The sequence below is a fragment of the Bombina bombina genome, chromosome 4 (assembly GCF_027579735.1).
Source record: "Bombina bombina isolate aBomBom1 chromosome 4, aBomBom1.pri, whole genome shotgun sequence".
NCBI lineage: Eukaryota > Metazoa > Chordata > Amphibia > Anura > Bombinatoridae > Bombina > Bombina bombina.
Window position 1 is genome coordinate 256,017,647 of NC_069502.1, and position 22,707 is coordinate 256,040,353.

At 42.3% G+C, this 22,707-nt stretch overlaps 1 protein-coding gene across 1 annotated transcript in view; it reads right to left on the reverse strand.

Moving 5' to 3' along the window:
- Positions 1-22,707, reverse strand: part of LOC128657266 (rootletin-like) — a 282,131-nt gene that overhangs the window by 98,952 nt on the left and 160,472 nt on the right. The window contains exons 20-23 of the mRNA XM_053711546.1: positions 16,207-16,376; positions 4,939-5,118; positions 3,698-3,832; positions 423-566 (exon numbers count right to left, since the gene is read on the reverse strand). Coding sequence (XP_053567521.1) covers positions 423-566; positions 3,698-3,832; positions 4,939-5,118; positions 16,207-16,376 — 629 coding nt within the window. The remainder of the gene's footprint in view (positions 1-422; positions 567-3,697; positions 3,833-4,938; positions 5,119-16,206; positions 16,377-22,707) is intronic.

The following is a 22,707-nucleotide window of genomic DNA, read 5'->3' on the forward strand; positions in this document are numbered from 1 at the left end:
TTGTTTTATTTTAAGGATTCTCTCAGGGGTAGTCGGTATATTTGTGTTTGGAGATCAAAATACAGAATACACTAGTCAAATAATTTCTTATTGCCAGATGTTACACAGACCTTTACAATACAGAGGTACCCTTTAATATGGCGTACAGGTTACATGTAGGAAGCAAGACATGTGATTAGATATTTGTTATGTTTATTACTTTTTTTTCTAAGTGCCTCTATGTAGTGGTGCGGCGCCCATGAGTATCACCAAACTAACCAATGCTAGTGCCATAATGCCCGAGTAACAATTTTGAAGAATATTATCACCAGTTTTGGCAGAGACACTGAATAAGGTTTGCCATCCCTGATGCTTTCTGACAATCGTATGCTTATGTCTAATATACAAATCAATAAAACCCCACCCTTCTCAGTACTGATTACCTCTTTGGTCAGTCTCTCTCTATCTTGAGTCAGCTGTTTAACTCGTTCGCAGAGACTCTTGTGTTCTTTAGAGTGTGCAGAGACGGCGTCTTCAAACTCAGCCTGCAAAGCCTTTAGCTCAGCGGACACACCGTCTAGCATAGCCTGAGACATAACAAGAGAACATCAAAATAAAGCTATCCATGCATCCGTACACTATTCTACTGTTTCATCCCACCTGACATGCATAAGATGACTAAACGAATCTACAAATATATATAAAGCAATGCACACATTAAGGGGACATTAAGCACTTGTAGATAAAAATGTAAAATGTTTAATGATGTGTAGTAAAAAAAGAAATTAGCACTTTCATTATTAAATTGTCCCCTTTTCCTATAATTTAACGTCTGAGAATTAGAATTGCACAGTGCAGACTATTCCTGCAGTGTGTGGCTACACGTATTTATCTCAAGTCAAACCCCTTGCCATATCCCTTTATAACCCTTGTAAAATATTTTTAACAATATTGAAATGATATATTTTTAAAAAAAGTATATATATGAGAGTGGGCTAGCAGAGGCCTGTATAGAATAGCAGACATTTTAGTTAACATTTTTTTTATGTCCTATATCCAATATATTGCCCTACCCATAAGCATACTTGGTTTCACTGTTTCTAATTAGGGTCCAAGAAATTTTACAATTATACCCCTAGTCTTTTGACAATTTGTGAATCTTTATGCCTATCTAAATATAGACCAAGGGATGCTATTGCTAAACAATATCCTTTATATTTTCAACTTGCCAAATAATGGCAATAAACCAAGGCTCCTACAATGTTGGGAAGCTGATGTTGAAGTAGACTGGACCCCGGATAAATGGGCTGATATCTTGAGGGAAGGTTATTTTTCTCTCACTGCGAACTTGGAAGAAAATGATCTAAAAGTTGCCTATAGATGGTATCTGCACCCATCAAGACTACTGAGAATTATACATTTCTTTTTATATGGTGTGTATACTTTTAGCCCATAAGCGCACTCACTCTATCTTGAAGCTTAGGCTTCAATAGTGTTTTTACTGAGAATTATATCCACATGTGGTGGCAATGCAGATCAATGACCCTTATTTGGGGCCAGACTTCTGAATTGTTAAGTTCAGTATTTGAAAAACGAATACAACAGGCGTTACTGCACCAACCTATTCCATGACTCTCCCCTAAGCATAATAAATTGGCAGCGACAATTTGTACAACCACTAGAATTTGCATAGCTGGTTATTAGAAATTCTCTTTCATACTCAACATTGAATTTTTCTTCCAGAAGACTAGTATATCAGCAGATCTCTTGGATAAAAAACAACAGTTTTTCAATACTTGGGAATGTTTGCTAATGTATTCTGAGGCTTCCTATAAGAGTAATAGGTGGTAATAACTCTTGGCAGACCGGACCCTACAAGGTTAACTTTAACTATGCACTGACCTATTTAGAGCTAGATTATAAGTGGAGCGCAAACATTTGCACCCGAGTGAAAAGGGATTTATCAAGAGGGTTTGCGCTCGTTGCGCTTACCGCTGGCATTACGAGTTGAAAGTAAACCTGATCGCTTGAGCATAATCGTGATTTACGCTAGAATGATTACTGTGATTTCAGAGCTCTGGTTAACTGTTTTGTGACACAAAAAAATTGCACAAAACACATCAAAAATACATTATAAAGTATAGTTAAACTCATAATAACAATATCTAATAAAAATTATTTAAAAATATTGCACACAAAAGTTATAAAGGCTCAAAGATATGAGGTCTCAGGCATTAGAAAAAAAAGGCAGCCAAAGGGCTTTAACATAGAGATACACACACACATATATATATATGTCTAAAGATGTATATGTATGTGTGTGTATATATATATATATATATATATATACATTGGTCTATATATGTGTACATATGTATTTATATGTGTATATACAGTATGTATTTACAGACATATATACACATATAAATACATATGTACATGTACATATATAGAAGTGCATTATATTATATATATATATCTGTATATTTAGAGGTTTGGATAACACTTTTTAAAATTATCAATAACTATGTTGTTTTATTAGCTAGATATATTGGAATCTGGTAACATGTACATCTTGATTGTTTTTGATCAAGGTCCTTTGCTATATGGATCTATAAAAACTTTAAAAAAGTATATACATGAGTGTAATTCTATATTTTAATATGTTTTAATGTGTTTTGTTATTTTTTTGTTTAACCCTTACACTTTACTTCAGGTCTCAAGTCATCCAAAATATTCTATCAAACTTTCAGCTTTCCCTCAACCACAACCTCTAACTTTCAACTTGTAATCCCAGTGCTATGAAAGTATAGGGTGTGCTAGAGTGTTGTAGGCCGCAATAAACCTTCTCTGATTTACCATGGACTTGTAATATCAAGTTGTGTGTTAATGTTAGTGCGGTTACTGCTTATCACGTCCCACACTATCCTTAGCGTGCCACTTGTAATCTGGGCCTTTGCCTATTCAATATGGTATTGTTAATTCATCTGATTGTTATACATACAGTATATTTCTTAGTAGAGAATGGCCATTTGTTTGCATTGTTTTTAAATGTCTTCTTTTTTTATTTTATTCTTTGTATTTTTAAAAGTTAAGTTTTAATCTTTGGTCCGCTCTTTTCCTCCTTGATATATAGGTATACATTTGATTTATTTTCTAGTTTTTTGAGTAGTGTGCTTAGGGGATGTATATTTTTAATCTTTACTTGTCACCACCTGTTCCTTCAGATGGCATTTCATTAAATCCATCCTTAGTGACACTCTATAAAAGTATCTTTAGCCATAGGGGCCTATCTATCAAGCTCCGAATGGCCCGTGTTTCTGGCGAGCCCGCAGGCTTGCCAGAAACACCAGTTATGAAGCAGCGGTCTAAAGACCGCTGTTCCATAACCCTGTCCGCCTGCTCTGAACAGGCGGACAGACATCGCCGGAATTCAACCCGATCGAGTACGATCGGGTTGATTGACACCCCCCTGCTGGCCACGAGTCTGCAGGGGGCGGCGTTGCACCAGCAGTTCACAAGAGCTGCTGGTGCAATGCTGAATACGGAAAGCGTATTGCTCTCCGCATTCAGCGATGTCTGTCGGACCTGATCTGCACTGTCGGATCAGGTCCGACAGACATATGATAAATAGGCCTCATAGTTTCTACCTTTGTATAGTGTTTACATCATTACATTTCTATCAGCAGATAAATAAGAGGTAAATTCCACTACTGACCTTCTCCTGGCCTTGTTTGTTCTGAGCGTCACGTCTAAATCTCTCTGACTCCAGCCTGCTCTCAGAGAGCTCCCTCTGCGCCTGCATAAGCCTCTCACTCAGGGAATTCTTCTCAGTCTCCTTCAACAGCAGAGCCTAGAAACACAATGGCAGTAAAGAAAAGCGACATTAATCTCACATTTTGTCAGATTTAAAAGAGGGTATTTTATGTATCACAGTGTTTTTATTTATTTACATTGTTTAAAACGATGTTCCTGTGCTTTTAAATAAAATACTTTTTGTTTTCCCACTTGTAACTGTTTCCTGGGTAGCTGTGCACAAACATGCATTTCCTGGCAAGTTTCAATATAAATATGAACACATAACTTTTTCATGGAAAACAATAATTTGTGAGAAACCTTTAAGTTAATATTAATTTTCCCTTAACCCTTTGTCTGCTAGAGCTAAATTTATACATGATAATATAGTGCAAATAAGAACTTTATGAACTGCCAATGCTAAGCAACACCATTCTGCATTTTCAGGTATTTAAATGGACTTTAAATACTAAATACATTTTATGCACCTCCCTATAATCATGGGTGCCACCATTTTGAAACTTAGGTAACACTGCAGGTATCTGAAGGAGCGTTGCTGCACATGTGCAAACATATCATCTCTGAAATGCAATCGAAGGCAAATTTCACCCATGGCTAGAGGGAGACAGGGAATATCCGTAATACTATGCTTCTAAGATGGACTTAGAGGTCAATTTAATAAATGTCAAAGTGGACATAATTCGCTATAGCTAATCATGTCCGCTCGACATCGTTAAATGCCGAAAGCATACGCTGTCTGCATCTAACATTGCACAAGCATTTCTTGTGAAATGCTTGTGCAATGCTGCCCTTGCACACTCGCGGCCGCTAGCAGGGGGTGTCAATCATCCCAATCGTATCTTACAACCGCTGCTTCTTAACTTCCGTTTCTGGAGAGCCAGAAACGATGGGCGTAGAAAGCAGCATCCACTGCTTGTTAAATCTACAACTTAGTGTTTAATGGTCCATTAAACTTTTGCATTTTCTTCTTGTTTTATGTTTCACAATTAATGATATACGTATCTAAATTTCTTAATTGTTGAATCTGAACAATAAAATAATAATTTAAAAAGAATATATCAGCTGAAGCTGACAAAAATAAGTGTTTTATTAACTGCTGGGTATAATTTGTGTCTAAAACGTTTACTAGTCTACAGCTTTTACCTTTTGCTTCTCATTTTCCACTTTAAACAAGCTCTCTTCTCTCTCCTCCTGTAATCGTAGAATCTCTGCTCCAAGCTTTTGCTTAAGTGTCTCACAATCAGAGATCAGCTCGTCCTTCTCCTTCTCCAGACGGAGCACCGCCTCCTGCTTTTCCATACTCATCGCCAGGCGTAGGGACTCCTATATCAGAGGGGCAACAAGTGCAATTTGACATAAAAACACCTAATAATGCTGTAGGTCAATGCATACTTGGAGTTAGCTAGTAAATAACGATTTTCTCGGTAAACTGAGAGAACAGTAAGAGTTAGTACTTGTGTTGTCAATCGTGTGTCAAAAAATATTCTATAACATTTAAAAATTCTTTTTTTTTGCCTGGAAAATGTGAAATAAAATCTGTTCAAACTAAACTGAATCTAATATTTAAGGTATCAGTCTGAACTTCATAATACTACTCATTTGCTCACAGGTATTTCTTACTAATGATTTATAGGTACAAATGCCAATACTGATATATTTATTTAAACTTCAATTTCATATACTTTTATTTCACATTTTGTTTACACAAAAACATTTTCAACATATTTAAATGCTGCCTACCACACGTCAGCTATGCAGTGTATAAATCAGTATAAACTGCATACACCTGTGCCATTAAAAGGATACTGAACCCAATTTTTTTTCTTTCATGATTCAGATAGAGCATGCAATTTTAAGCGAATGTCTAATTTACTCTTATTATCAATTTCTCTTCGTTCTCTTGGTATCTTTATTTGAAAAATCAAGAATGTAAGCTTACGAGCTGGCCCATCTTTGGTTCAGCACCTGGGTAGCACTTGCTGATGGGTGACTAAATGTATCCACCAATCAGCAAGCGCTGGCCAGGGTATATGTATCCAGACTTTTAAATCCTAATTCAGTCTAGATTCAGTTTTTGATTGGCTGTACTGAACATGAATGTGAGTATATTATTAAGATTTATTACATGGTCATCGAACAAGGTGTCCCTCTAATACAAGATACTGAGTATTGCTCAGTAAGATAAGGGTATATGGTAGTTAAAGGGACAGTTACACCAGAATTTATATTGTTTAAAAAGATAGATAATCCCTTTATTACCCATTCCCTAGTTTTGCATAACCAACACAGTTATATAAATAGACTTTTTACCTCTGTGATTACCTTGTATCTAAGCCTCTGCAAACTGCCCCCTTATTTCAGTTCTTTTGACAGACATCCATTTTAGACAATCAGAGCTGGCTCCCTGCAACTACACGTGCGTGAGCACAGTGTTATCTATATGACACACATGAACTAACACCCTCTAGTGGTGAAAACTGTGAAAATGCCCTAAGAGAAGAGGCGGCCTTCAAGATCTTAGAAAACTTAAATTATGCTTACCTGATCATTTCATTTCCATCTGTACGAGGAGAGTCCAGAACTTCATTCATTACTTGTGGGAAATACAGAACCTGGCCACCAGGAGGAGGCAAAGACACCCCATCCAAAGGCTTAAATACCTCCCCCACTCCTCTCATTCCCCAGTCATTCTGCTGAGGGAACAAGGAACAGTAGGAGAAATATCAGGGTATAAATGGTGCCAGAAGAAGAAAAAAATAAATGTAGGTCCGCCCAACGGAGAACTGGGTGAGAGCCGTGGACTCTCCTCGTACAGATGGAAATTAAATTATCAGGTAAGCATAATTTATGTTTTCCATCTTAATACGAGGAGAGTCCACGGCTTCATTCATTACTTGTGGGAAACAAATACCCAAGCCCTAGAGGACACTGAATGAAAACGGGAGGGTAAAAAAGAGGCGGACCCTAGGCTGAGGGCACCACAGCCTGCAAAACTTTTCTCTCAAAAGTTGCTTCAGCCGAAGCAAAAACGTCAAATTTGTAAAACTTTTAAAAAGTATGTAAGGAGGACCAGGTAGCCACCTTACAAATCTGCTCCATAGAGGCCTCATTCTTGAAGGCCCAAGAAGAAGCCACAGCTCTAGTTGAGTGAGCCGTAATCCTCTGAGGAGGCTTATGTCCCGCTGTCTCATAAGCCAAGCAAATCATGCTCCTCAGCCAAAAAGATAGGGAAGTGGAAGAAGCCTTCTGCCCTTCCCCGAATAGACAACAAACAATGCTGAAGACTGTCTGAAATCCTTCGTAGCTTGAAGATAAAATTTCAAAGTTCAAATCACATCCAAGTTATGAAGTAACCGTTCCTTTGACAAAGAAGGGTTAGGACACAAGGAAGGAACTACAATCTCCTGATTAATGTTGCGATCAGATACAACCTTAGGGAGAAATCCCAACCCAGTGCGAAGGACAGCCTTATCGGCATGAAAAACCAGGTAAGGAGGCTCACATCGCAAGGCTCCCAACTCAGAGACTCTGCGTGCCGAAGCAATAGCCAGTAGAAAAAGAACCTTCTAAGATTGTATCTTAATGTCAAGAGAATGCATAGGCTCAAAGGGAGCCCTCTGCAAAACCCTAAGAACCAGATTCAAACTCCAAGGAGCAGCAGAATGCCTAAATACAGGCCTGATCCTGGATAGAACCTGAACAAATGACTGTATATCAGGAAGCTCAGCAAGCTTCTTGTGTAACAACACAGATAGAGCCGAAATCTGTCCCTTTAAGTAACTGGCAGAAAGTCCCTTCTCCAAACCGTCCTGGAGGAAGGAAAGTATCCTGGATACTGTGACCTTATGCCAGGAATATCCATGAGTCTCACACTAGAGTAAGTAGGTCCTCCACACCTTATGATAGATGCGTCAGGTGACCCGGCTTCCTGGCTTGAATAAGAGTATCAATCACACTCTCAGAAAAGCCTCTCCTGGCTAAGACTAAGCGTTCAATCTCCACGCAGTCAGCCTCAAAGAATCTAGATTTTGATGCACAAAGGGGCCGTGTACCAACAGATCCCTGCGACAGGGCAACCTCCATGGAGGAGACGATTACATCCCCACCAGATCCGCAAACCACATCCTCCGCGGCCACAATGGAGCAATCAGAATAGTTGATGCTTGCTCCTGCTTGATGCGGGCCACTACTCAAGGTAGAAGTAGTAACGGTGGAAATATGTAGACTCGGTTGAATCCCCAAGGCACTGCTAAGGCATCTATCAGTTCTGCCTGGGGATCCCTGGACAGTGACCCGTATCTGGGTAGCTTGAAGTTGAGTCTGGACGCCATGAGATCTATCTCTGGAGTCCCCCATCTGTTGCAAATCTCAGCAAACACTTTGGGGTGAAGAGACCATTCCCGCGTATGAAACGATTGTCTGCTGAGAAAATCCGCTTCCCAGTTGTCCACACCAGGGATGTGGATCGCTGACAGCGAGCAGTTGTGGGTCTCCTCCCACTCCAGAATCCGAAATACTTCCCTTATGGCTACGGAGCTTCTCGTTCCCCCCTGATGGTTAATGTAAGCCACCGAGGTAATGTTGTCCGACTGGAATCTGATGAACTGGGACAAAACCAGGAGGGGCCAAGCCCTCCGAGTGTCGAAGATCTAGGATGATGTTTGGAAGAAGTGACTCCTCCCGATTCCACCTGCCCTGTGCCTTCCTGGCACCCCAAACAGCTCCCCATCCTGAGAGGCTTGCGTCCGTAGTCACAATCTCCCAGGATGGTCTCAGGAAGGATGTCCCCTGGGACATCTGATCTGGACGGGGCCACCAAGAGAGGGATTCCCTCGACCGGTTGTCCACAGAGATCTGTTGGGATAGATCTGATTGATCACAGTTCCATTGCCTCAGCATGCACAACTGAAGAGGTCGTAGATGGAACCTGGCGAATGGAATGACATCTATACTGGATACTATTAGCCCAATCACCTCCATACACCGGGCCACAGATGGCCTTGAGGAGGTCTGAAGGGCAAGACAGCTGGAGGCAATTTTGCAATGTCTCTGGTCTGTCAAGAATATCTTCATAGATATAGAGTCTATTATCGTGCCCAGGAACTCCACTCTGGTACTGGGAACCAGAGAACTCTTTCCTGAGCTTATCTTCCATCCATGAGATCGAAGAAGAAGAGCTCTCAAATGGTCCTCTGCCAGCCGGCATGATGGAGCCTGGACCAGGATGTCGTCCAGATAAGATGCTACTGCAATACCTCTGGATCTCGCTACCGCGAGCAAAGCTCCCAAACTTTCGTAAAGACTCTTGGAGCAGTAGCCAGACCAAAGGGGAGAGCTATAAACTGGAAGTGCTGGTCCAGAAAAGCGAATCTTAGGAACTTGAGGTTATCCTTGTGTATTGCCACATAAAGGTAAGCGTCCTTCAAGTCTATTGTAGTCATGAACTGACCCTCTTGAACTAAGGGCAGAATAGACCTTATCGTCTCCATCTTGAACGATGGGACCTACAGAAACTTGTTTAAGCACTTTAGGTCTAGAATCGGGCGAAACGTGCCCTCCATCTTTGGGACCACTAAAAGGTTTAAATAGTACCCTAGACCTCTTTCTGCTAGAGGTACCGGTACAATTACTCCTAGAGAGGCGAGATCCCTCACACACTCTAGGAAGGCATCTCGTTTTTCTGGTCTTGAGGATAGATTTGACAAGAGGAATCTGCCCCTGGGAGGGTGAGTTTTGAAACCTATCCTGTAACCCTGGGCAATAACCTCCAGAACCTAAGGATCCTGCAGTCTCTCGTCCAAGCCTCCTTGAAAAGAGATAGTCTGCCCCCTAACGAGATCCAGAGACAGATCGGGGGCCGCCCCTTCATGCCGATTTTGTCTTGGCGGGCTTCTTGCTCTGCTTGGCTTTATTCCAAGACTGAGATGGTTTCCAAGATCCTTTGGACTGCTCGGGTTTTGCGGCAGCCTGCTGTCGTTGGGACTTATCCGAACAAAAGGGATGAAAATTAGTAAACTGGTAAAAGGTTGTGACTTATGGATGCAAAGACTTGCAGGTACACAGTACTTAATAGTATTTAGAGCTGTAAGCAGAGTTGCACAGGTGATAGACAAATTGCAAGTTTAAGGCATTGAATACTGATTGCGCATATATTGGAAAATCACAGGAGAATTGTTAAACTGAACACATAGATGCAGAGTTCTGAATAGATTAACATGCTTGCAGGAGGATATTTCAACTATGATAACTTTTAGCAGATAAAAGTTGTAAAGTTGTGAGTATGATGCTGTTTTAGCAATTTGAGAGATTCTAACCAATGCATTGTTGTAATTTAGAAATAGTTCAGAGATTGTTAAGTAGCAGAGTCCACAAAAGGAATTATATGGATACTTGCGATTAGATGATTTTACGCATAGCTTGAAGGAAAGGCTGTAGTTTGTATATGCTGGTAAAATCCATATTGGAAACAGTCACAGACCTCTGTTGTTTCTGAAACAAAACTTCAATACTAATGCAATGCACATTGGGCCTGAGATGATTTAAAAGGAGACTGAGGGAATCAGGTGCATGAATGATTGGTTAATTGGCAGATAAGTTGAATGCAGATACTGGCCACACAGTATGAATGTCAGTAGCATGGAAGGCAGTCTTAAAGGGACAGTGATATCAGGCAGGCATATGTTAGAGAGCCCCCTCCTTAAAGGCGACCTCCGGGCGCCCAATGCAATCCAAATGGAGAGAGAACAACAATGACATGGAAAGCCGGTAGTAGCTGCATGGAGGTAGTGAGTCCAATCCAAAATCAAGAAAGGAGGGTTGGAGATCTCTTGAAAAGGCAAAATGACAATGCGAAGGCCATGGATTTCGAGTATCAAAAGATCTTGAAAATGATGAGAGCAAAACTTGAAGTCATCTTTCTTGTAGTCATGAGAATGCTTGAACGTAAAATACAATGAGCTTCCAACCCCGGAATCAACCTCAGGGTTGATAGGTGAATGTACTTCATGACAGATGACCATGCACACAGCCAATGAAAAGGCACCCAGATTTGAGTTCCCTCATAATTAACCTCTTGGCTGAGGATTAGATATACTCCAAAAGAAAAAGCTATAGCCATTTCTAGCCAAATAGCAGGGCTTTCTTCAAAGTAGGAGATAGGAGTGTAGAATGCAAGATTTGACCAGTTCTTGCCATCTTCTGGTTCAATATCAAAGGTGTCCTCACAAAGATTAGGTAAAGAAATGCCCACGCCAGGGCAAGGTTAAGGGAAGCCCATGCCAGGGCAAGGTTCAGGAATATTCTCAGTAGGATCAGGTACAGGATTGCCCACTCCAGGGCAAGGTTCAGGAATATCCTCAGTAGAATCAGGAAAAGGAATGCCTATGCCAGGGCAAGGTTCGAGGACAGAAGAACTACGTTGTGCCAATGTCAAGGCTTTGAAGATTGGTATGCCCTCATTAGGGTTAGAAACATGAATGTTCAAATTTACAGTTGCAGGGATACTTGTACTGGGATCAGGTTCAATTATAGAAAAAGAACCCACTTTAGAGCCAGGAACCATACTCGTTTCTGAGCAGAGGGCAAGGCTTTCTTTAGGGTTCACAAATGAAGAATTTACAAGACCCACTTTTGAGCCAAGAACCATACTCGCTTCTGAGCAGATGGCATGGCTATCTTCAGGATCAAGTATTATTACACCAATTTCTGGGTTAAACAAAGGAATACCCATACCAGGGTCAAAAACAGGAGAGTCCATCTTGATGCCAGGTTTAGTAGTATCATCATGGGAAACAGGGACAGGAATGGCCACTGGGGAATCTTGTTGAAACATGATTCAGGGTCAAGAACGTCCACTTGGGAACTAGATTCAATAATATCGTTACAGGGTTCAGTATCAGAAATTCCTGTACAGGGAACAGATGTAGTAGAAAATGTAGGTTGATGCAAAGTATCTCCCAAGGAAAACATTTTCTTAGATGCAGTAACAGAAGAACTTTGAGAAGGTGGAGTGTACTCAAATATGCCACTCTCAGGTAGATGCAGAGGAATTGTGACACAAGATTCTGACTGAGAAGTTTTCTGGGGTTCAGCAGGCATACTTATTTGAGTTTGAAATTCAGAGCTAAATTCTCCAGGGACTACCTCTGGAAAACTGAAAGGTTTTATATCTGGAACAAAGTGATCTTTTGCTTCTAGCATAGGGTTTACAGACGTTGAGGCAGCATGAGAGATGATTTAAAAGGAGGCTGAGGGAATCAGGTGCATGAATGATTAGTTAATTTGGCAGGTAAGTTGAATGCAGATACTGCCCACGCAGTATGAATGTAAGTAGCTGGGAAGGCAGTATTAAAGGGACAGTGATATCAGGCAGGCATATGTTACACTGCAGTAGAAAGGCACCCTTGACCACCGTGACCGTGGATATGATAGAGTCCAGGCCTGGACCGAAAATAACTTTTCCCTTAAATGGAAGGGAAAGTAATCTAGATTTGGATGTCATGTCAGCAGACCACGACTTCAACCACAGGGCCCTCCGGGCCAGAACAGAAAAGCCTGATGTCTTGGCATTCAAGCGAATAATCTGCATTTTTGCATCACAGATAAGCAAATTAGCTACCCTCAGGGCCTTAATTCTTTCCTGTATCTCATCAAGGGGAGTCTCCACCTCGATCATCTCTAACAGAGAGTCACACCAATAGGTAGCGGCTCCCGCCACCGCAGCGACCACCGCTGCAGGCTGAAATACAAACCCTGTGTGCTGAAACATCTTAACAGGGTCTCTAATTTCTTATCCATGGGTTCCTTAAACGACAAACTATCCTTGAGTGGGATAGTGGTGTGCTTAGCGAGCATGAAGATAGCTCCATCCACCTTAGGGACAGATCCCCACAATTCTAGCTGAGAATCAGGAACCGGGAACAATTTCTTAAACGAAGAAGAAGGGGAGAAAGATGAACCAAGTCTCTCCCATTTATTCTTTATAATATTTGCCATCTTTACGGGAACCAGGAAAGTCTGGGGCACTACCCTGTCCTCATAAACCTTATCAAGCTTAGGAATAGAAGGTTCCTCCGGTAACTTCAGTTCCGGAACCTCTAGAGTAGCTAACACCTCTTTTAATAAAAAGCGTAAGTGCTCCATCCTAAACATAAAGTCTGGTTCCTCCGCAGCCGGAGGTTTAGAGGCCGCAGATTCCGACCCAGATAAAGAGTCCTCTGAAGTATCGGAGTCCTCTGCATCAGCGGATAATCTAGTCTCAGATACATCCAACGGAGTAGATGACCCCTGGGAAGGATAGCAATATTTAACATTTCGCTTGCGCTTAGCAGTGTGAGGTAAAGCACTGAAGGCCGCATACACCGCAGTTTGCAACTGATCAGCAAAATCCACAGGAGGATTAGTAGTGCACTGGGGAGCTGCATGTGTAATCGGAGATGATTGTAGGGAACGCACCTCGCGGGACGGAGACCCCTCAGAGGTGGACGGCTCAGTGGTACTAAACCTCTTGTTCTTTTTAGATATCACTATTTTATCAAGGCATGTGGAACATAGTTGAGCAGGCGGATATACTGTAGCCTCCTTACAATAAACACAGGCATTAGATTTAGGCAAAGAGGGAGTACCCTCTAATGCATCAGAGCCCTTCATAGCTTGCGCCCTTAATATGGACTATAGAAAAAATGAATGGCACCTTTATACCCCAATGGCCGGGGCACTCACCACCTCCTATGACACAGGCCCACAGAGAAACCGCTTTCGTCTCCTGCAACCGACGGTCAGGAAAAGGAAGAGAATGAGGCCACACCCGGTCACATGGAGTGCCATGCAGGAAAGCCCCTGCAGCCGAGAAAAGGCGCGCCAAACTAAACAGGCTGCGCAGTAATCAAAATGAAGGAAGAACCTGACTGTTCACACATTGCCAGAGCCACATCTCACACATGCTGCAGCAAAAAACACAATAAAGTAATCATGTATAAATCCCCCCCCACCATTCAATAACCACCTTCCGGAGATATTAAACCTTGACTCTATACAGATAAAAGGAGTCACAATGTGACCCTGTCTTCTTGTGTTATCATTACAGGTATAAAAATGAAACCTTAATCTATGCCGTGGAACAGGAATACGGCCTCTCAAGTTTGACAGTGTTGTAGCATCGCTCCTGACATGGACTTGAGTGATACAAAGCAGGCAGTGAAACTCATTAACACTGATTGCTTAAAGGGACAGTATACACTCATTTTTATATAACTACATGTAATAGACACTACTATAAAGAATAAGATGCACAGATACTGATATAAAAATCTAGAGTAGCTAACACCTCTTTTAATAAAAAGCGTAAGTGCTCCATCCTAAACATAAAGTCTGGTTCCTCCGCAGCCGGAGGTTTAGAGGCCGCAGATTCCGACCCAGATAAAGAGTCCTCTGAAGTATCGGAGTCCTCTGCATCAGCGGATAATCTAGTCTCAGATACATCCAACGGAGTAGATGACCCCTGGGAAGGATAGCAATATTTAACATTTCGCTTGCTCTTAGCAGTGTGAGGTAAAGCACTGAAGGCCGCATACACCGCAGTTTGCAACTGATCAGCAAAATCCACAGGAGGATTAGTAGTGCACTGGGGAGCTGCATGTGTAATCGGAGATGATTGTAGGGAACGCACCTCGCGGGACGGAGACCCCTCAGAGGTGGACGGCTCAGTGGTACTAAACCTCTTGTTCTTTTTAGATATCACTATTTTATAAAGGCATGTGGAACATAGTTGAGCAGGCGGATATACTGTAGCCTCCTTACAATAAACACAGGCATTAGATTTAGGCAAAGAGGGAGTACCCTCTAATGCATCAGAGCCCTTCATAGCTTGCGCCCTTAATATGGACTATAGAAAAAATGAATGGCACCTTTATACCCCAATGGCCGGGGCATTCACCACCTCCTATGACACAGGCCCACAGAGAAACCACTTTCGTCTCCTGCAACCGACGGTCAGGAAAAGGAAGAGAATGAGGCCACACCCGGTCACATGGAGTGCCATGCAGGAAAGCCCCTGCAGCCGAGAAAAGGCGCGCCAAACTAAACAGGCTGCGCAGTAATCAAAATGAAGGAAGAACCTGACTGTTCACACATTGCCAGAGCCACATCTCATACATGCTGCAGCAAAAAACACAATAAAGTAATCATGTATAAATCCCCCCCCACCGTTCAATAACCACCTTCCGGAGATATTAAACCTTGACTCTATACAGATAAAAGGAGTCACAATGTGACCCTGTCTTCTTGTGTTATCATTACAGGTATAAAAATGAAACCTTAATCTATGCCGTGGAACAGGAATACGGCCTCTCAAGTTTGACAGTGTTGTAGCATCGCTCCTGACATGGACTTGAGTGATACAAAGCAGGCAGTGAAACTCATTAACACTGATTGCTTAAAGGGACAGTATACACTCATTTTTATATAACTACATGTAATAGACACTACTATAAAGAATAAGATGCACAGATACTGATATAAAAATCCAGTATAAAACTGTTTAAAAACTTACTTAGAAGTTCTTAGTTTAGCTCTGTTGAAAAGGCAGCTGGAAAGCCCACTGCAAGTGGGAAATAAGACCCTCCCCCCTCCCCCTTCTTTTGCATATGAAAAGACCCTTTACACAAACAGGAGCAAGCTGGAGAAGGTAGCTGACGGTATTCAAATAAAACTTTGGGGCTTGGTTAGGAGTCTGAAAATCAGAGCAATGTTATTTAAAAATAAGTAAAACTATACATTTTTTTTATAAAACAACTTTATGAGCTATATAAATAGATCATCTACAAAACATGTATGCAAAGAAAAAATGAGTGTATAATGTCCCTTTAAGGAGCTGTTAATACAAGTCTAGATGGTTTTGCAGAAAGACTCTGCCTGCATCTCCAGATCCTAACATTTGTCCATGCTCTCACTGAGAGGCTGACAAGACTACTTAAAACTCCAGTTCCATTCCGAAGAGTACTACCCTACATAAGAGACTACTCAGAATCTTCTGACACTTCTCTGCCATCCTCCTGTGACAAAGGGCAAAGAATGACTGGGGGGTGAAGGGAGTGGGGGAGGTATTTAAGCTTTTGGCTGGGGTGTCTTTGCCTCCTCCTGGTGGCCAGGTTATGTATTTCCCACAAGTAATGAATGAAGCCGTGGACTCTCCTCGTATTAAGATGGAAATTAGCATATGAACCTCCTAGATTTAGCTTTCAACTAAGAATACCAAGAGAACAAAGCAAAATTGGTGATAACATTAAATTGGAAAGTTGTTTAAAATTACATTCTCTATCTGAATCATGAAAGTCTATTTTGGACTAGACTGTCCCTTTAAGCTGCGGTAAAGCACACTCCTGTTAGATACGTTTATAAAAAAAATGTATTAACCTTCTCTTTCTTAAGTCGTTCCACAGTGTCTTGGTGCTGCTGTGCCTGGTTACTTAGAGATAGCTGAGCTGTCTGCTCCGTCTGTGCCAGATGAAGCTCCAAAGTGACCTTTTGCTGCCGCAGCTCAGCCAGTGCTTCCTCAGCTTCCAGAGCGTGACGCTGAGCATCTGCTAAAAGAGAAGAATATTAGTAAATCTCCATATAAGAACAAACAAATGAAGCTGGTGGTTGGTAACCCAGTTATCTTTTCTTAAATAGTAATATGGTTATGATGATTAAAGCAGTTATATAACTAGACTTTATTTAAAATGTGTAACATATTGAGCAGAGTTTTGCATAAAGAGTTGGCTAAAACAAAGTAGATGGTCTTGCTAACGTCAACTTACAAATATAGAAATGTTAAGTCTGAATTATATATATATATGTTTGTATTATGGCAAGTTACATGTTTGTAGAGTCTTTAGTTGCACATTATGAAGCCGATTCCAATCTTATTAGCGCTGTTTTTGTCACCTTATCTGTGTTTTTCATTTTCTTAGTGATCACAATCCAAGCGTTAACGCCATTTCCGTGTTGGGAAACGTTTAGATCAGAGCAGATAGCAGAAAAATCTCCCATAAGACGCATAGACAGAAATACACCTGATGAAACGGTCGTGCCTGACCGAGAAACGTTGTGTTTGTTTTAAAATAAAGTCTTTTATATTTTATATAGACTTTTATCCACGATTTTGTTTTTATACACTGCAGTATCATTTTGCACACGGATGGTAATATTCCTGTGACATCTGGGTTGTTGCATTCGGACCCGTGAAGGGTTATATCTGTGCGTTCCAGTCAATACAGAGGACTGTTTTTTGCAAAAACTCAGCAGTGTTGCATATCACTGGAACATCGCATTGACATTTTGCTGAAGTACAGCTGATCTGGAATCATTACGAGAGTGAGAGTTATCTGGACAAATTCACACAGGCCCATTTATCAAGCTCCGTACGGAGCTTGAAGGGCCGTGTTTCTGGCGAGTCTTCAGACTTGCCAGAAACACAACTTATGAAGCAGCGGTCTAAAGTCCGCTACTCCATAACCCTGTGAATTGCCGGAAATCAACCCAATCGAATACGATCGGGTTGATTGACACCCCCCTGCTGGCGACCGATTGGCCGTGAGTCAGCAGGGGGCAGCGTTTAGGTCCGCATTTAGCGAGGTGTTGCGGACCTGATCGGCAGTGTCGGATCAGGTCCGCAACACCTTTGATAAATTGGGGCCTAAGAGTCCAGGAGGCATTTGTGACACTTCTCAAGTGTCTTGGATCCTGTAAGTATAGCAATACTTGCGCTGACAGCGTTTATATGCTATTGATTGTGCACTATGGTGGCGCCTTCTTCTTTGTTCTTTTAACCTCCTGCATAGACAGAAATGGCTTCAGCTATTTCAATCCTACCAACCATAGGTTTTGCACTTTCAGCAACAAAATGGGCACATTAAATTCAACAAACAAAGGGTGTTGATAAAGGGCAAAATTGGTCTTTTTGACATCTTTGTGTGTGTTACAAGACAATTTGGGATAATTCTACTATCTTGCACACGTACAATACACACTGAAAAGGCCACAGACACCATTTTAGATGTATATATGAATATATGGTGTAGATTCATTACATTTATATTCAGCACCATTGTATAGTTCCTCGGTAGTGTGGAGAACAGACATTTCATTATGTATTTAATAGACAGATATGTAATAGTTTGAACAGCTAATGAGATCTGCAGAAGAAATTGGAAATCACAACCTCAAAATTGCAAAATGGTGTTTAGCAATCCTAATAATCACATTTTTGGCATTGTAAACTACAGTAGTTTTGTCTCAGCAATCGTGAAGTTATCAGGAGTATCTGCCATTTAGTCCTGTTCGTTTAACATCTCAATCTTCTTACAGTTCTAAAAATGCAGAAAAGAGAAAACAGAATTTATGTTTACCTGATAAATTTCTTTCTCCAACGGTGTGTCCGGTCCACGGCGTCATCCTTACTTGTGGGATATTCTCTTCCCCAACAGGAAATGGCAAAGAGCCCAGCAAAGCTGGTCACATGATCCCTCCTAGGCTCCGCCTACCCCAGTCATTCGACCGACGTTAAGGAGGAATATTTGCATAGGAGAAACCATATGGTACCGTGGTGACTGTAGTTAAAGAAAATAAATTACCAGACCTGATTAAAAAAAAAACCAGGGCGGGCCGTGGACCGGACACACCGTTGGAGAAAGAAATTTATCAGGTAAACATAAATTCTGTTTTCTCCAACATAGGTGTGTCCGGTCCACGGCGTCATCCTTACTTGTGGGAACCAATACCAAAGCTTTAGGACACGGATGAAGGGAGGGAGCAAATCAGGTCACCTAAATGGAAGGCACCACGGCTTGCAAAACCTTTCTCCCAAAAATAGCCTCAGAAGAAGCAAAAGTATCAAACTTGTAAAATTTGGTAAAAGTGTGCAGTGAAGACCAAGTCGCTGCCCTACATATCTGATCAACAGAAGCCTCGTTCTTGAAGGCCCATGTGGAAGCCACAGCCCTAGTGGAATGAGCTGTGATTCTTTCGGGAGGCTGCCGTCCGGCAGTCTCGTAAGCCAATCTGATGATGCTTTTAATCCAAAAAGAGAGAGAGGTAGAAGTTGCTTTTTGACCTCTCCTTTTACCTGAATAAACAACAAACAAGGAAGATGTTTGTCTAAAATCCTTTGTAGCATCTAAATAGAATTTTAGAGCGCGAACAACATCCAAATTGTGCAACAAACGTTCCTTCTTTGAAACTGGTTTCGGACACAGAGAAGGTACGATAATCTCCTGGTTAATGTTTTTGTTAGAAACAACTTTTGGAAGAAAACCAGGTTTAGTACGTAAAACCACCTTATCTGCATGGAACACCAGATAAGGAGGAGAACACTGCAGAGCAGATAATTCTGAAACTCTTCTAGCAGAAGAAATTGCAACTAAAAACAAAACTTTCCAAGATAATAACTTAATATCAACGGAATGTAAGGGTTCAAACGGAACCCCCTGAAGAACTGAAAGAACTAAATTGAGACTCCAAGGAGGAGTCAAAGGTTTGTAAACAGGCTTGATTCTAACCAGAGCCTGAACAAAGGCTTGAACATCTGGCACAGCTGCCAGCTTTTTGTGAAGTAACACCGACAAGGCAGAAATCTGTCCTTTCAGGGAACTTGCCGATAATCCTTTTTCCAATCCTTCTTGAAGGAAGGATAGAATCCTAGGAATCTTAACCTTGTCCCAAGGGAATCCTTTAGATTCACACCAACAGATATATTTTTTCCAAATTTTGTGGTAAATCTTTCTAGTTACAGGCTTTCTGGCCTGAACAAGAGTATCGATAACAGAATCTGAGAAACCCCGCTTCGATAAAATCAAGCGTTCAATCTCCAAGCAGTCAGCTGGAGTGAAACCAGATTCGGATGTTCGAACGGACCCTGAACAAGAAGGTCTCGTCTCAAAGGTAGCTTCCAAGGTGGAGCCGATGACATATTCACCAGATCTGCATACCAAGTTCTGCGTGGCCACGCAGGAGCTATCAAGATCACCGACGCCCTCTCCTGATTGATCCTGGCTACCAGCCTGGGGATGAGAGGAAACGGCGGGAACACATAAGCTAGTTTGAAGGTCCAAGGTGCTACTAGTGCATCCACTAGAGCCGCCTTGGGATCCCTGGATCTGGACCCGTAGCAGGGAACTTTGAAGTTCTGACGAGAGGCCATTAGATCCATGTCTGGAATGCCCCACAGCTGAGTGACTTGGGCAAAGATTTCCGGATGGAGTTCCCACTCCCCCGGATGCAATGTCTGACGACTCAGAAAATCCGCTTCCCAATTTTCCACTCCTGGGATGTGGATAGCAGACAGGTGGCAGGAGTGAGACTCCGCCCATAGAATGATTTTGGTCACTTCTTCCATCGCTAGGGAACTCCTTGTTCCCCCCTGATGGTTGATGTACGCAACAGTCGTCATGTTGTCTGATTGAAACCGTATGAACTTGGTCCTTGCTAGCTGAGGCCAAGCCTTGAGAGCATTGAATATCGCTCTCAGTTCCAGAATATTTATCGGTAGAAGAGATTCTTCTCGAGACCAAAGACCCTGAGCTTTCAGGGATCCCCAGACCGCGCCCCAGCCCATCAGACTGGCGTCGGTCGTGACAATGACCCACTCTGGTCTGCGGAATGTCATCCCTTGTGACAGGTTGTCCAGGGACAGCCACCAACGGAGTGAGTCTCTGGTCCTCTGATTTACTTGTATCTTTGGAGACAAGTCTGTATAGTCCCCATTCCACTGACTGAGCATGCACAGTTGTAATGGTCTTAGATGAATGCGCGCAAAAGGAACTATGTCCATTGCCGCTACCATCAACCCGATCACTTCCATGCACTGAGCTACGGAAGGAAGAGGAACGGAATGAAGTATCCGACAAGAGTCCAGAAGTTTTGTTTTTCTGGCCTCTGTTAGAAAAATCCTCATTTCTGAGGAGTCTATAATTGTTCCCAAGAAGGGAACCCTTGTTGACGGGGATAGTGAACTCTTTTCCACGTTCACTTTCCAGCCGTGAGATCTGAGAAAGGCCAGGACGATGTCCGTGTGAGCCTTTGCTCGAGGGAGGGACGACGCTTGAATCAGAATGTCGTCCAGGTAAGGTACTACTGCAATGCCCCTTGGTCTTAGCACCGCTAGAAGGGACCCTAGTACCTTTGTGAAAATCCTTGGAGCAGTGGCTAATCCGAAAGGAAGCGCCACAAACTGGTAATGTTTGTCCAGGAATGCAAACCTTAGGAACCGATGATGTTCCTTGTGGATAGGAATATGTAGATACGCATCCTTTAAATCCACCGTGGTCATGAATTGACCTTCCTGGATGGAAGGAAGGATAGTTCGAATGGTTTCCATCTTGAACGATGGGACCTTGAGAAATTTGTTTAAGATCTTGAGATCTAAGATTGGTCTGAACGTTCCCTCTTTTTTGGGAACTATGAACAGATTGGAGTAGAACCCCATCCCTTGTTCTCTTAATGGAACAGGATGAATCACTCCCATTTTTAACAGGTCTTCTACACAATGTAAGAACGCCTGTCTTTTTATGTGGTCTGAAGACAACTGAGACCTGTGGAACCTTCCCCTTGGGGGAAGTCCCTTGAATTCCAGAAGATAACCCTGGGAGACTATTTCTAGCGCCCAAGGATCCAGAACATCTCTTGCCCAAGCCTGAGCGAAGAGAGAGAGTCTGCCCCCCACCAGATCCGGTCCCGGATCGGGGGCCAATATTTCATGCTGTCTTGGTAGCAGTGGCAGGTTTCTTGGCCTGCTTTCCCTTGTTCCAGCCTTGCATTGGTCTCCAAGCTGGCTTGGCTTGAGAAGTATTACCCTCTTGCTTAGAGGACGTAGCACTTTGGGCTGGTCCGTTTTTACGAAAGGGACGAAAATTAGGTCTATTTTTTGCCTTGAAAGGCCGATCCTGAGGAAGGGCGTGGCCCTTACCCCCAGTGATATCAGAGATAATCTCTTTCAAGTCAGGGCCAAACAGCGTTTTCCCCTTGAAAGGAATGTTTAGTAGCTTGTTCTTGGAAGACGCATCAGCCGACCAAGATTTCAACCAAAGCGCTCTGCGCGCCACAATAGCAAACCCAGAATTCTTAGCCGCTAACCTAGCCAATTGCAAAGTGGCGTCTAGAGTGAAAGAATTAGCCAATTTGAGAGCATTGATTCTGTCCATAATCTCCTCATAAGGAGGAGAATCACTATCGAGCACCTTTATCAGTTCATCAAACCAGAAATATGCGGCTGTAGTGACAGGGACAATGCATGAAATGGGTTGTAGAAGGTAACCCTGCTGAACAAACATCTTTTTAAGCAAACCTTCTAATTTTTTATCCATAGGATCTTTGAAAGCACAACTATCCTCTATGGGTATAGTGGTGCGTTTGTTTAAAGTAGAAACCGCTCCCTCGACCTTGGGGACTGACTGCCATAAGTCCTTCCTGGGGTCGACCATAGGAAACAATTTTTTAAATATGGGGGGAGGGACGAAAGGAATACCGGGCCTTTCCCATTCTTTATTAACAATGTCCGCCACCCGCTTGGGTATAGGAAAAGCTTCTGGGAGCCCCGGCACCTCTAGGAACTTGTCCATTTTACATAGTTTTTCTGGGATGACCAACTTTTCACAATCATCCAGAGTGGATAATACCTCCTTAAGCAAAATGCGGAGATGTTCCAACTTAAATTTAAATGTAATCACATCAGATTCAGCCTGCTGAGAAATGTTCCCTGAATCAGTAATTTCTCCCTCAGACAAAACCTCCCTGGCCCCCTCAGATTGGGTTAGGGGCCCTTCAGAGATATTAATATCAGCGTCGTCATGCTCTTCAGTAACTAAAACAGAGCAGCCACGCTTACGCTGACAAGGGTTCATTTTGGCTAAAATGTTTTTGACAGAATTATCCATTACA